Source organism: Vanessa cardui, chromosome 28 (genome assembly GCF_905220365.1).
Source record: "Vanessa cardui chromosome 28, ilVanCard2.1, whole genome shotgun sequence".
Lineage (NCBI taxonomy): Eukaryota > Metazoa > Arthropoda > Insecta > Lepidoptera > Nymphalidae > Vanessa > Vanessa cardui.
Window position 1 is genome coordinate 216,724 of NC_061150.1, and position 14,042 is coordinate 230,765.

The 14,042-nt window shown below is 46.4% G+C and overlaps 1 protein-coding gene across 5 annotated transcripts in view; it reads left to right on the top strand.

Moving 5' to 3' along the window:
• LOC124541405 (spectrin beta chain) overlaps positions 1 to 14,042 on the top strand; it is an 88,005-nt gene that overhangs the window by 69,864 nt on the left and 4,099 nt on the right. For 4 of the 5 annotated variants that reach the window (XM_047119261.1, XM_047119259.1, XM_047119258.1 and 1 more), the window contains 27 exons: positions 77 to 181; positions 351 to 603; positions 680 to 855; positions 1,366 to 1,493; positions 2,335 to 2,447; positions 3,276 to 3,349; positions 3,816 to 3,942; positions 4,241 to 4,415; positions 4,691 to 4,792; positions 4,871 to 4,981; positions 5,066 to 5,240; positions 5,319 to 5,498; positions 5,590 to 5,714; positions 5,987 to 6,126; positions 6,676 to 6,824; positions 7,227 to 7,408; positions 7,995 to 8,156; positions 8,338 to 8,809; positions 8,970 to 9,161; positions 9,415 to 9,537; positions 9,910 to 10,015; positions 10,349 to 10,515; positions 10,726 to 10,949; positions 11,201 to 11,379; positions 11,669 to 11,741; positions 12,347 to 12,438; positions 12,796 to 13,203. In XM_047119261.1, coding sequence (XP_046975217.1) covers positions 77 to 181; positions 351 to 603; positions 680 to 855; positions 1,366 to 1,493; positions 2,335 to 2,447; positions 3,276 to 3,349; positions 3,816 to 3,942; positions 4,241 to 4,415; positions 4,691 to 4,792; positions 4,871 to 4,981; positions 5,066 to 5,240; positions 5,319 to 5,498; positions 5,590 to 5,714; positions 5,987 to 6,126; positions 6,676 to 6,824; positions 7,227 to 7,408; positions 7,995 to 8,156; positions 8,338 to 8,809; positions 8,970 to 9,161; positions 9,415 to 9,537; positions 9,910 to 10,015; positions 10,349 to 10,515; positions 10,726 to 10,949; positions 11,201 to 11,379; positions 11,669 to 11,741; positions 12,347 to 12,438; positions 12,796 to 13,203 — 4,513 coding nt within the window. The remainder of the gene's footprint in view (positions 1 to 76; positions 182 to 350; positions 604 to 679; positions 856 to 1,365; positions 1,494 to 2,334; positions 2,448 to 3,275; positions 3,350 to 3,815; positions 3,943 to 4,240; positions 4,416 to 4,690; positions 4,793 to 4,870; positions 4,982 to 5,065; positions 5,241 to 5,318; positions 5,499 to 5,589; positions 5,715 to 5,986; positions 6,127 to 6,675; positions 6,825 to 7,226; positions 7,409 to 7,994; positions 8,157 to 8,337; positions 8,810 to 8,969; positions 9,162 to 9,414; positions 9,538 to 9,909; positions 10,016 to 10,348; positions 10,516 to 10,725; positions 10,950 to 11,200; positions 11,380 to 11,668; positions 11,742 to 12,346; positions 12,439 to 12,795; positions 13,204 to 14,042) is intronic. The other variant, XM_047119262.1, reaches the window with a different exon arrangement.

Sequence of the window (14,042 nt, forward strand, 5' to 3'; positions counted from 1 at the left end):
GCTGGGGCCATTGAAATTCTCTTTGTCTGCTTTTTTTTTCTCGTAATGTGATCCGTGATCGTGTTTGGGTGCGCAGGAACTAGAGCTGTGGGTGTCGGAGACGGTGAAGCGCATGGACGGCGCGGAGCCCGAGAGCGTGGCCGACGCGGAGGCGCAGCTCGAGCAGCACCACGAGAGGAAGGTATGGCGACTCCGACAGTCCAAAACAGGATATTTGTTATACCTTTTTTGTCGACAGTACTTTTATATTATCTTTCAACGATCAATAAAAAAATCTATAGTCGTAATAAAAACCCGCGATTTTATTAAATGTACATTGACATTAACAAGACCGTTAAACAAATCCGTAGGCTGAAATCGACGGGCGTCAGAAGGCGATCGCTTCGCTGCTGAAAGAGGCAGAGCAAGCCGAGGACCCTGAGAAGCAGAAGCGCGTGGAGAAGCTGTCGTCGACGCTCGACCAGGCCTGGCTGCAGAGGAAGCAGTACCTTACGCAGGCCCACGAGCTGCAGCTGCTTAAGGAACAAGCGAGGTTGGTGGAGGACTGGCTCGCGGCGAAGGAGGCCTTCCTCAACAACGACGACCTCGGAGAGAACTTGGACGGTTAGTAGAATAATATATTTTAAATATCAATGGATTTATTGTTCTGACTGTACTCTCACTATTGTGTCTGCCCCAGCCGTGGAGATGCTGATCCGCAAGCACGCGGAGTTCGGCAAGCTGCTGGAGTCGCAGGCCGGCCGCGTGGTGGAGCTGGAGAAGTTCGCGAGCGCGGCCGTGGCGGGCGGGCACCACCACGCCGCCTACATCCAGCGCCGCGTGGGCGACGCCCGTGCGCGCGCCGACCGCCTCAAGGTGACACCCACACACACACACACACTAAACACAATACGCTATTTGACAATGCAAAAACTAATGTGTCGAAACTAACTTGACTAACTTTAAAAATGGTTATTTATAAACTAAAGTTGAAAATAATAATACTGAATTTATTAATAAATCCATAAATAAAAATGATTTTTGCTAAACGTCTGTCACGTGACATAAAACGCTCCTGACTGGCCGGGCTTATGATGAAGTCACTTGCTTGTTAACCTTGTTTGCCTACTATGTACCACAGATTAAAATAGAGGCATGTGACGTCAACGACCCATTGCAGCGCCATAATGTCCAAGTAGCTTTTTCGCGCGCTATTTAAATATGGAATTTTACAATAAAATATTTTTCGGCAAATATGTACTAGAAACAAAAAAACAACTTTCACATTGTTCCTTAACCTCTACTCAATAACATAATTTGAAAAACCAGTCCAATAGCCTATTGTAATGCGTTGACTAGAGACTATGTATGATTATGTGTTTGCAGGAGAGGTGCAAGCTCCGCGGCCTCAAGCTGGAGCAGTCGAAGCAGCTGCACCAGTTCCTGCGCGACCTCACGCACGAGAGGGAGTGGATCGAGCTCAAGATGCAGATCGCCACCGACACCAACTACAGGTGACCTGCGAACACATTACGATATACTCCCACTCGTGGCGAAAGCTACACTCAAGTTGTGGGGGAGGGGTTACTAGAGCTCTGTGTAAAAAGACTAGGTCTATGTTACGTAGGATGTCTGTGAAATAACTCAAGTGAAAATTAAATAAGAATTATCTAAATCATATACGCTCGGGATACATTAAACATTTGTTAATTTTTTTTCTATGACATTTACCATTTTGGCGATTGATAATTGATATACACTGCAATACAAGTAAACGTAGATTCCCCAATGTCAACGCTGCACTATTTTACTGATCACATTATTTGAACTAAACTTCCATTCTCTTGAAAATTCACTTTATTGATTCGCATACAATACTAATATGTAAATCATTTGTACAAAACATCAGTGCTATTTAAAAGACTAGTATTTCCATCCATACAATTATATGAGTGGTAGGGCTTTGTGCTAGCCCGTCTGGGTAGGTACCACCCACTCATCAGTTATTCTACCGCCAAATAACAGTACCTACTCAGTATTGTTGTGTTTCGGTTTGAAGGGTGAGTGAGCCAGTGTAACTACAGGCACAAGGGACATACCATCTTAGTTCCCAAGGTTGGTGGCACATTGACGATGTAAGGAATAGTTAATATTTCTTACAGCGTCATTGTCTATGGGTGATGGTGACCACTTATCATCAGGTGGCCCAAATGCTCGTCCGGCAACCTATAACATAAAAAAAAAACTTACAATTGACACAAACACAGATGACTTGGGTGTATTCCACTTACTTACCATAATGTGACTGGTTTTAACTGGTTAGCTGGTTCTAAAACTATTCTGTGTCACGTGCAGAGAGCTGTCGAATCTGCAAAGCAAGATCCAGAAGCACGCGGCGTTCGAGTCCGAGCTGGCCGCCAACAAGAAGCGCATCGACGACGTGGCCGCCACCGGCGAGGACCTCATAGGTAACCTCACCACTGACACAGGAACTGCTCCTGACCTCTCTACCTAAGTGGGAACCATCATTCTGCAGCAATAATCATTGTGTTATCTATTTTAACACAGCAATAAATCACACATGTGTAAGCTGTAAATTTAACTATTGGACTAAGGCCTTTCTTGGTGTTAGGGCTTTGTGTTAGCCCGTCTGGGTAGGTACCACCCACTCATCAGTTATTCTACCGCCAAATAACAGTACACAGTATTGTTGTGTTCCGATTTGAAGGGTGAATGAGCCAGTGTAGATACAGGCACAAGGGAAATAACATCTTAGTTCCCAAGGTTGGTGGCACATTGACGATGTAAAGAATAGTTAATATTTCTTACAGCTTCATTGTCTATGGGTGATGGTGACCACTTACCATCAGGTGGCCCATATGCTCGTCCGCCAACCTATACCATAAAAAAGGCCTCTCCTTTGGAGGAGAAGATTAGCACCATATTCTACTACTCTCCTTCAATGAGTATTATTGGAATCATATGTGACAGATTTTCCTTGATTAGACACATGCAGGTTTCCTCACGATGTTACCCTTCACCGGCGATGAGATGAGATGCGCGTTTAAATTCAGTTGTACTTGCCTTGCTAAATACACAATCATCGGTTAACATGAACGATCAAAACGTCTTAAGTTCTGAGGATTTCATGGCACTTACGGTTTTCATTCAACCTTGTGCAACAATATGTCGTGTCTACGTACTTGACAGATTATATTATTATTTCTTTAAATTAGAATTTAAATAAGACCGCTTTCGAGTTGTTTTTTTTTTAAATTGGCATGTTACGTTGACAGAAGCGAAACACTACGCCGCGCAGGAGATCGCGAGACACGTCGAGGATCTCGAGAATCTGTGGAGCGACCTCATGGTGAGTGAAGCTTACAGCATAAATATCTGAGTCAGAAAATAGTACGCAGAGCTTGCCAGTAATAAACAATGATGTTCTAGTAAACAGATATGTCATTAACGCACAAAAAGTGAAGACTAGAAAACGTCCTAATTGGGACGTTTGCCTTTAGTCGTTTTCATCATAATTATGCCAGTAATACTTTATAATACATCATGATTCATCTAGTTATCCCTTTTACTTATTGTTTTTATCAAGCTATCCCTTTTTCTTGTAACGAAATTTAAAATAAACGGTCCTCAGCGCGGCACACTTTTTCAGTTGTTTAGTATGGGTATAACATATCTGTTTATTAGAATATCATTGGTAATAAAATAATGTAAGGTACGGACAGCAAAACAAGTTTGAATAATATTCCCGACAAATGTCACCTTGTCAATTAATATTTGATGCGTTATGTGATGCCTGTGTGTGTGTGTGCCCCCAGTCGGCTGCGAAGCTCCGTCGCGAGCGGCTGCAGGAGGCCTACCAGGCGCGCGTGTACCTGCGCGGCCTGGACGACTTCACCGCCTGGCTGGACGACGTGGAGGCGCAGCTCCTCAGCGAGGACCACGGTGAGCCACCACTCATCATTAACTTCCAGATTCAAGACTACGACACATTAATGATATTTCCTCAAGGCTCACACACAAGCGTACTCTATATTCTCTCGCTCAATGCAATCCGAGGAGACTGGAAAAAATGTCATCTAAATGATTTTCTAAATGAAACTAATTGGCAACAAAACACCAACAAGGATTTTAAACACATCTTCATCAATTAAAGGAACTCAAAACATAGATAAACGTGATGAAACCAAAATACTATGGCAAATAATAATTAATTCTTTATAAAATGTTATTTCTATTTCAGGCAAGGACTTATCATCCGTGCAAGCGTTGTTGAAGCGACACACGCGGCTGGAGGCGGCGGTGGCCGGCAAGGCCGACGTGGCCACGCAGCTGGCCGACACCGCTCAGCAACTGGCCGACAACCAGCACTTCATGGCCGAGGAAATACTCGAAAAGGCCGACCAGGCCGTGAAACGGTTAGTGTTAACAATAAAAGGATTGTTTGTCATTAGTTTGTAAGGTAAACTTATAAAACTTAATCTTAGACACAGATTTTGACGGCTGTATGACGATTATGAGTTTACAGTCAAATGATTTAAAAAATATCTTGAAATAACTTTAAAGTTACATATTCTTTGCGATAAAACAAAATTGCAAAAAAAAAATAGTTATTTTTGGAAATACTATTCTGGGCTAGGAGTAAGAGACATTTAAAAAATGGTATGATTGACAACATAACACGTTTCCCCAGCTACCGGCAGCTGCAGGAGCCGATGCAGATCCGACGAGACAACCTGGAGGACGCGGCGCTGCTGCACCGCTGGGAGCGCGACGCCGACGAGGAGCTCAGCTGGTGAGCCACCCACGGGGAACGGCGCACGTTTTAATATATATATGCATATTGTTTTGCTAACGCTACATGTGCCCTCAGGCTGGCCGAGCGCTCCAGCGCCGCCTGCTCGGAGGAGTCGGGCGCCACCCTGCCCGAGGCGCAGGCGCTGCTCAAGAAGCACCTCGCGCTGGAGACCGAGATCATCGGAAGGTACGTCGCAGGGATCCACGACTGGAACATCGTCCTTGTCACCTGTCGTCCCCGACTAACGGGCGCCCGTTTCCCCGCCGGCAGGGAGGCGACGGTGTCGGCGGTGTGCGCGCGCGCGTCGGCGCTGGCGCGGCGCGGACACTTCGCGGGCGGCGAGCTGGAGGCGCGCGCGCGGGAGCTGCGCGCCGCGCTGCGCACGCTCACCGAGCGCGCAGCCCTGCGCTCCGCCGCGCTGCGCGAGCGCTGCGAGCTGCTGCAGGTGAGTGCCGCCCCGCGCAACCCCCCCCCCCCCCCCGCGCGTCCCCCCTCTCCGACTGACTGACCCTGCCTGCCGCAGCTGCTGAGCGAGGCGTGGGAGGCGGAGGCGTGGCTGGCGGAGCGCCGCGCGGCGCTGGTGGGCGCCGAGTCGGGCCGCGACGAGGAGTCCGTGCTGGCGCTCATGCGGCGCCTGGAGGCCCAGCAGCGGGAGCTGACGGCCTTCCAGCCGACGCTCACCAGGCTCGAAAAGACGTTACAGGTTCGTATAGGATGTACTACAATTATAGAGCGACGAACGTGTTCTGTGATTTGATGTTTGAGTTTTAAAAAAATATATTTCCAATGAGCAGGAGCGCAGTCAGGAAGACGAGCAAGTTAATAAGAAACTGGAGGAGCTGAAGGCGAGCTACGAGGAGACCAAGCTGCTGTCCGCCAAACGCCAGCAGCGCTTGCAGCAGAGCCTGAAGTACTTCAAGTGAGTTGGTTTACTATCTGCTGTCATTAGTAGTAATCCAATTTTATTTGTTTGATTTAAACGTTTTGTATCAATTAAACTCTGCCGTTGAATACATAACACCTTTTTATATTAGGGCCCGCGTTTACACAAACTAATAGCATTCATTCGCTGAATGCTTATCATTCAATCAATATCAGATAATAGATAATGATAAGTGTGTGTGAGTGTGTCTCATTGGGCACGTTTTTGTACGTCATCATATCAATCACGTTAACAACTCTCGCCTCCAGATTCGTCCAGGAGTTCGAGGAGGTACAGGAGTGGATCGGCGAGCAGATGGCCACGGCCGCCAGCGAGGAGTACGGTCTGGACGTGGAGCACGTGGAGACGCTGCAGCAGGCCTTCGACAACTTCCTCACGCAGCTGAACGGTCGGTGACAGTTCCTCCTCAGAAAGATTTCAACCATATTTCAATCATAATAACTATTTCTACAGCGTCGTTCACTAAATATACTTTGATCTTATCAATAACAATAACAGCCTGTAAATTACTATAATAACTCTTCTCTCCTCGATGAGAAGGTGTGGGACGTATTAAATCAATCAATCAAAATAAACTTTATTCAAGTAGGCTTTTACAAGCACTTTTGAATCGTCATACAACAACTATATCATATGAAGCTACCACCGGTTCGGAAAGTAGACTCTACCGAGAAGAACCGGCAAGAAATTCAGTAGTTACTCCTCAACATTTAAAAAAATTCCACTATGCTGTTCTAATGATTGGTGAATATACATGTAGCATAATTCTATGAAATTAACCACATGTAGATTACCTCAAGATGTTTTGCTTCATTGCTCAGCTCGAGATGAACTATAAACACAAATTAAGCACGTGAATGCAGGCTCGGCTCTCATCAATAACGTAATTCAATATAATGTCGATCAAGAAAATTTTAGAACCTACTTTATGTTGCAGCCAACGAGGGCCGCATAGAGGCCGTGTGCGAGGCGGGCAACGTGCTGCTGGAAGAGAACACCCCGGAGGCCGACAGGGTCAAGCAGAGGATCGAGGACATCAAAGGCCTCTGGGATGACCTCAAGGAGCTCGCAATCGCGAGGCAAGAGGTGAGATAATTAACCTGACACACCTCTAATGCGCTATCTAATATTTATGAGCAACAACAACAACAACAGCCTGTAAATTCCCACTGCTGGGCTAAAGGCCTCCTCTCCCGTTGAGGAAAGGTGGAATACACATGTGGCAGAATTTCTATAATTTGTCACATGCAGGTTTCCTCACGATGTTTTCCTTCACCGCTGAGCACGAGATGAATTATAAAGACAAATTAAGTACATGAATCAGCGGTGCTTGCCTGGGTTTGAACCCGCAATCATCGGTTAAGATGCACGCGTTCTAACCACTGGGCCATCTCGACTCTTCTTAATATTTATGAGCAATACAATGAAATTAGTACCAAACCATCCCCTTGAAAACCTTTTTAATTTAAAATATATGTTATTTACCAGGCTCTGGCTGGAGCTCGGCAAGTGCATGAATTCGACCGCTCCGCCGAGGAGACCCTCGCCTGGGTGGCAGAGAAGGAGGCAGCCCTACAGCTGCCGAGGGCACTGCACCAGCTGCGGGCCTTACGAGCTGACCTGCAAGCCATACGTGACCAGCATCAGCATCTCACGCAAGAGGCGGAGAGGTATGGGACACGTGTTCTATTTTAACGCCTCAACAATAGATTATGTACTGACTCCTTTCAATTCCATGGCGTTTTAAAGAGTTGAGATAAAAAAACGTGTCAGATACAGGATCTCCAGACGCTAATATGCTCGACAAAAATTTAATCATTAATATGACTTTATTTATAGGCCAACTTGAATAAGGAATATCTTGATTTTGAATCAAAACGCCATTATTATATGATCCCATAATTATATAGATAATTAGAAAACTACGGTTCTGTACCCTTTAAAGGGAATTAATTAAATGTATCCCACTAATTAAGCTTAAGGCTTGTGCAAGAAGTAGGAACAACAAAGCCGAAGGGGTCAGAATTATACATGTACCCGGTGACGCGCGACCCTAAACTATTGGGGTTTTGACGTCTTTCCACCTCTTGAGGCTGGAATAGGTTATAATAGTATTCATGAGTGCGTGATATCCGTTCAAATTTACCTTACAAAATTCTACTAGTTTTTAATCATTATGGATTTTTATTAAATGTTACAAAAAGGACTATTAAATGGCTGAGTAATATTTTCTCATGTGATTCCTTCTGTTCACAGGCTGGGCGCGGCGTTCCCCGACGCGAAGGAGCACGTACTCGCTAAATTGGAAGACGTAACCGAATCTCTGGCGGCGCTGGAGGAGCGCGCCGCCCACAACGAGCACCAGCTGGAGCTCGCCGGCCAGCTGCAGGCCTACTTCGACAAGTATCAGGAGCTCATGTGAGTAGCCGCCACCTCAGACCTGCAGGTAGTCGGTCTGTCCAGGGAACAACCGGCAATGACCAGGGGCCTTAGGCAGATACCGTAGAAGTAAAATAGCGATCACATTTTTAATAAAACTTTTTGAACATGAAGAATATAGCCACCGTAAATAGCAAGTACACGTGTGTGAATCCGGCAGGGCGTGGACCAACGAGACGCTGGCGAAGGTGACGGCGCCCGAGCTGAGCGCCGACGTGGCGGGCGCCGAGCGGCTGGTGGCGCGCCACCAGGACGTGGCGGCCGAGATGGACGCGCGCGACGAGAGCTTCCAGCGCTTCTACGCCGACGGCGAGGAGCTGGTGCGCGCGGGCCACTTCATGTCGCAGGAGGTGGAGGCGCGCGTGGGCTCGCTGCGCGCGCGGCGCGGCGCGCTGGCCCACGCGTGGGACGCCCGCGCGCGCATCTACGCGCACCACCTCGACGCGCTGCTGTTCCTGCGCGACGCCGACGCGCTCGACCGCTGGATCTCCACCAGGGTTCCCCTGGTCCGCGACGGCAAGTACGGGGAGAGCCTCGCCCAGACGGAGGAACTGATCAACCGCCACCGGGACCTGGAGGAGACCATCGACGCTCAGCGCGACAAGTTCCTCGCCCTCAAGAGGATCACGCTGGTGAGTACTCCTAGCTTCCTAGAAATTTTGTCCCTGTACAGAAAATAAAGTTACTGATATTTTGGTAATCCAAAAACTCTTACGACTTATGATCTAGCAGTAAATTTTACAGTAATGGAATATAAAGATCTATTATTATTATGATGATCATCGATTACAGATCGAAAAGTCATTCAAAGACCAAAAACACGAGGAGGAGGAGGCCCGCAAAAGGCTAGCCGAGAAGCAGGAGGCGGACCGTCTCCAGCAGGTCAAGAGGAGGGAAATGGAGAGGATCACGGAGGAGAGGCGAAGGGAGACTGAGATGCAGGAGACCCGACCCGGACAGCTGCAGGAGCAACGACCGATGCTGGTAAGTGGCTGGAACGATTAGTTGGAAACAAAACTGGACCTGTAGGTCTACACTGATGATTTCACAGAACGCCAACCAATTGCAGAAGATAGTGACAGTAAAATAGTCTAACACTGACAATTTTTCGATAGAAACCTTTTTTTTATCGGGGTTTTAACCCAGGATCTCCAGATCTGTGGCCCCACATAGAGCCACTAAATCAGCGAGGCAATGGCAAAACTGTTACAATATTAAATAGCACCCGCACTCGCAGGTGGAGCGGCAGCTGAGCGGCGGCGGCGCGGCGGCGTCGTCGGAGGAGACGCTGAGCCCGGCGCCGCAGTTCGAGCGCCTGCCCAAGCCCGACGCCGCCGTCAAGCGCGCCGAGAGCATGAGCGTAAGCGCAGCCACTCGCTATATACACGATTTTTTGTGGCTATTCAATAAAGCCCTACAACAATAACGCACAAAATATTTTTATTGGTGGTAAGGATTTAGTAAGATTAGCTGAATAGGCACCACTCACCATCTTATATACTACCCCTAAGTGTTGTGTTTCGGTTTGATGGGTGATTGAGGCAGTGTAACTACAGGTACAAGAGGTATCTCGGTTATATAAATTGTAATAAAAAGTACTATAATAAATCGTCTACTGGTAGTTACCATCGGTTCTGAATATAGACAAAGAAATGTAATCTAATAAAGTCTAATAGAAAAAACAAACAAACAGTTACTTCATTATATTATTATGTTTTACGAATCCGTGCAGGTGGTGAAGACTCCGAAGCGCACGCCGTCGTTCACGACGCGGCGCCGCACGCAGAGCTTCCGCCGCCACCGCCGCCCCGACGACCTGCCGCCCGTCGAGATCGAAGGTACGCTCGCGCCCCTCATAGTGCCATGGTTCCGTGTGAGCTCATATGACCCTCAAGGTTCAGGATTTCAACTTGACGAGCACGGATTTTCATGCTTCTAAAAGGCTATTTGACTCGTTTACCTACTATATGTACATTATACGTACCATAGATTATAATACAGGCAAGTGACGTCACCGACCCCATGGCAGCGCCATGTTGTCCAAGTAGCGTTTTCGCGCGTTTTTTAAATATGGAATTTTTATTTCATATTTCCTTCAAATATGTACTAAAACTTTTATCGGGTTCCTTAACCTCTGCTAAGTACTAAGTAGTAAGTGATGACCTGCGCAGGGCACCTGGAGCGCAAGCAGGAGGCGGGCTGCGGCGGCAAGCGCGCCACGGTGCGGTCGTGGCGCGCGTACTACTCCGTGCTGTGCGGCCAGCTGCTGTGCTTCTTCCGCGACGAGCTGGACTTCGCCAGCAGCAAGGCCGCCGCGCCGCCCGTCGCCATCCTCAACGTGAGTGACGACCTGACGCACCCCCCCCCCCAACCCCCGGGGCGTGGCGTTGGAGCTGTAACTTAATCCATATACGTAGGGTGTACCGATAGCAGACGACGTACAAAATGATTCTCTCCTTCATACTGTAAAGACTTGAGCAGTATTTACATCACAGTATGGTGTTAATTACAATAATTTGAGATTTGTCTAAAAGTAATACTATATCAGGCTCGCTGCGACCCGGCCGGCGACTACACCAAACGCGCCAACGTGTTCCGGCTGTCGTGCGCGGACGGCGCGGAGTACCTGTTCGCGTGCTCCAACCGCGACCTGATGAGGGAGTGGGTCGCGAAGATCGCCTTCCACGCGCAGCTGCCCCCGCAGCTGCAGCTGACGCCCTACACGCCGCCCGGGGAGTCCCCCACCGCCGACATCAGGAGACGATTACAGCAGTGAGTAGCTTCCCAAACATTGCCGTCATTAATCTAAATATTCTTTTATTTCTTAGTAGACTCATAAAAGCAATTTTTTGCACATTTGAATAACATTTACAGATATCATCGTTTCGGAAAGTAGATTATACTGAGAAGAACCGGCAAGAAACTCAGTAGCTACTGTAATCCGCCATTTTAATCACAAAGTATGCTAGTGAATAACACTTATTATTTCGAACTGGTCTAATGTGTCCGTGTCGTTACAACAGGAACGCGTCGTCGTCGTCGTCGGCGGCGTCGTCCCCGGAGCCGCAGCGGCGCCCGCGCACGCAGGCCGAGATCCTGCAGCAGCACCGCGACAGCCAGCGTGACAGCCAGCGTGACGGCCAGCGTGACGGCCAGCGTGACAGCCAGCGCGCCGCCAGCGCCGACGCCGAGCGACAGATCGGTCAGTGTTTACAGTGCCTTCACTGCTTACAACTAATAACCTCACACATTTAGAAAGGGATAGCAACATTTATCTTCAATGTTCTTGCTCATTTACTCGGTGGTAGGGCTTTGTGCAAGCTGTAGGTACCACCCACATATCATGCTTTCTAAAATCAGCAGATGTTTCATGTTATTTTCATATTTGTAATTCACCTGTGCTTATCAAAAAAATCTATAATATATCTATAAATCTATCATAAACTGTTAGTACTATATTCAAGATAATAATTGGTATATTTTCTTTCTAGAATCTTCTGTTTTGCCATCGTTACCACCAAGACAGGCGCCGAGCCAGGAAGACGTCGCAGAAGTCGTATTTAGGTACGTTCCTCAATTCTATTCAAGTTTTCTAGAACTATTTTATCAACAGAGTCTCTGTCTAGATCTGCTAGTATTAAATCTATATTAATTTAATAAATGTGAAAGTTACTCTGTCTGTGTCGCTCTTTCACAAGCAAACCGATAAATCGAATTTGATGAAATTTGGTGGGAAGCAAACTCAAACTTCAAGGAGATACTATGTTTTTTGTCTGACACATGACATCCAACTCCCTAAAACGAGAAAAAAACCGCGGGTGACAACAACAACAACAGCCTCTAAATTCCCACTGCTGGGCTAAAGGCCTCCTCTCCCTTTGAGGAGAAGGTTTGGAACATATTCCACCACGCTGTTCCAAAGCGGGTTGGTAGAATACACATGTGGCAGAATTTCTATGAAATTTGTCACATGCAGGTTTCCTCACGATGTTTTCCTTCACCGCTGAGCACGAGATGAATTATAAAGACAAATTAAGCACATGAATCAGCGGTGCTTGCCTGGGTTTGAACCCGCAATCATCGGTTAAGATGCACGCGTTCTAACACTGGGCCATCTCGCATCTGTGACAACTAGTACAATATTATATAACAAATTTTATTTTTCACAGGAATTCAGAGCACGCCTCCCAGAGTTGGGGCCGCTCGAGATTCTCGAACGGACGCGACATCAACCAGGAGTTTATAAAGTCGCAGCGCGATGGTGAGTGTCAGTGTTGAAAGCATTTGTGCTTGAAATTATAATTACAATTAAGGAAATAATTGGCTGTAATTGTGTTGTTGAAGCGATTTTGTTTGTTGTTGTCTGTCTGCGTTATATATGTACATGATATATTATATAAGGAGACGGTCTCCTCTCGTAAAGGAGAGAAGAGATAAATATATATTACATAAATACATTATTGTGATTGTCGATATTTGTTAAAATAGCTGAATATTTAGTCTAGGAATTTTATACAAATTATATTGTACACAATATACTTAAATAAATTATAAATATATTCAGCTGTTTTACAAAAGTATATAGAATTAATCCTTAACCACGATTTACACCCAAAAGCAGCAGAGAGTGTCCCCCCGTTGCCCCTCTCGGGCCCCCCGGACCGCCCCCCGACTATCCCAGAACGAGCCCCCGTTATACCAGAAAGAGGCCCGAACATCCCCGAGAGGAATTCGAATATTCTCGAAAGAATGGACAGAGGCAACAGTAACGAGAGATACGACAAGGGCGATCGAAGCTCCTCGGAGAGAATGTCCAACTACGACAAGAGTTCCATGGAGAGGCAGAACCCTGGCGAGAAGCAGTCGGTCACGGCCCTTGTGAACAGCTACCAGCAGAGGATGTCGAAGAGTTACCAGGAGAAGGTGGACCCGAACAGGAACTCGGGCGGCTGGCAGAATTACGAGAGGCAGAACAACAACTGGCAGGGCGTGGAGACGTCGCACTTTTATTCGGCCAGCGAGCTCGGTCAGTCGATAGGACGCTCTTTGTGAAGCTGATGCGGACATATTGACTCGTTTACAATTAATTATAACTGTATTTAGTGAAACGATAGCTAAGTTCTTAAAATATAGATCAGCAGTATTAAAGTTGCCTTGGGCTTAGAAGTAGCATGTCTGAAATACCATCCACTACATCACACACACAGCAATGCTAAATAGCATTATTTCCAATTTGAATAATGTAACAACAGATAGACATAACGGATACAACAAATAACAGTACTCAATATTGTTGTGTTCCAGTTTGAAGGGTGAGTGAGCCAGTGTAAGTACAGGCACAAGGGACATAACATCTTAATTCCCAAGGTTGGTGGCACATTGACGATGTAAGGAATAGTTAATATTTCTTACAGCGTCATTGTCTGTGGGTGATGGTGACCACTTACAATCAAGTGGCCCATATGCTCGTCCGCCAACCTATAACATAAAAAATACGGTTCTTTCGACATAACGACTTAGTTCCCACGCTGTATATAAGCAGTGGTGACTAATTAGCTCATCACCATCCACTGACCTATAAACATGAAAAAAATCAAATGAGATTATTATATATGTCCGCATCAGGTTTTAATATCGAATAATGTGAGGCTGGGTTAGTTAAATTTAATAACTAATTTCCGTTTTTTTCTGACAAAGATCATCGTGCTCGTGATTCAAAAGTGAAACATTTTTGAGTTATCACATTTTTTAGACTTTTTCCAAATTTGTCAAAAATGCAACTTCAAAAATTTATTCAGAAAAAAATATCAAAAAAATACTAGTTTTTTGTTCTGATTTATATTGTGAATCTATGGTCAGTTAAAA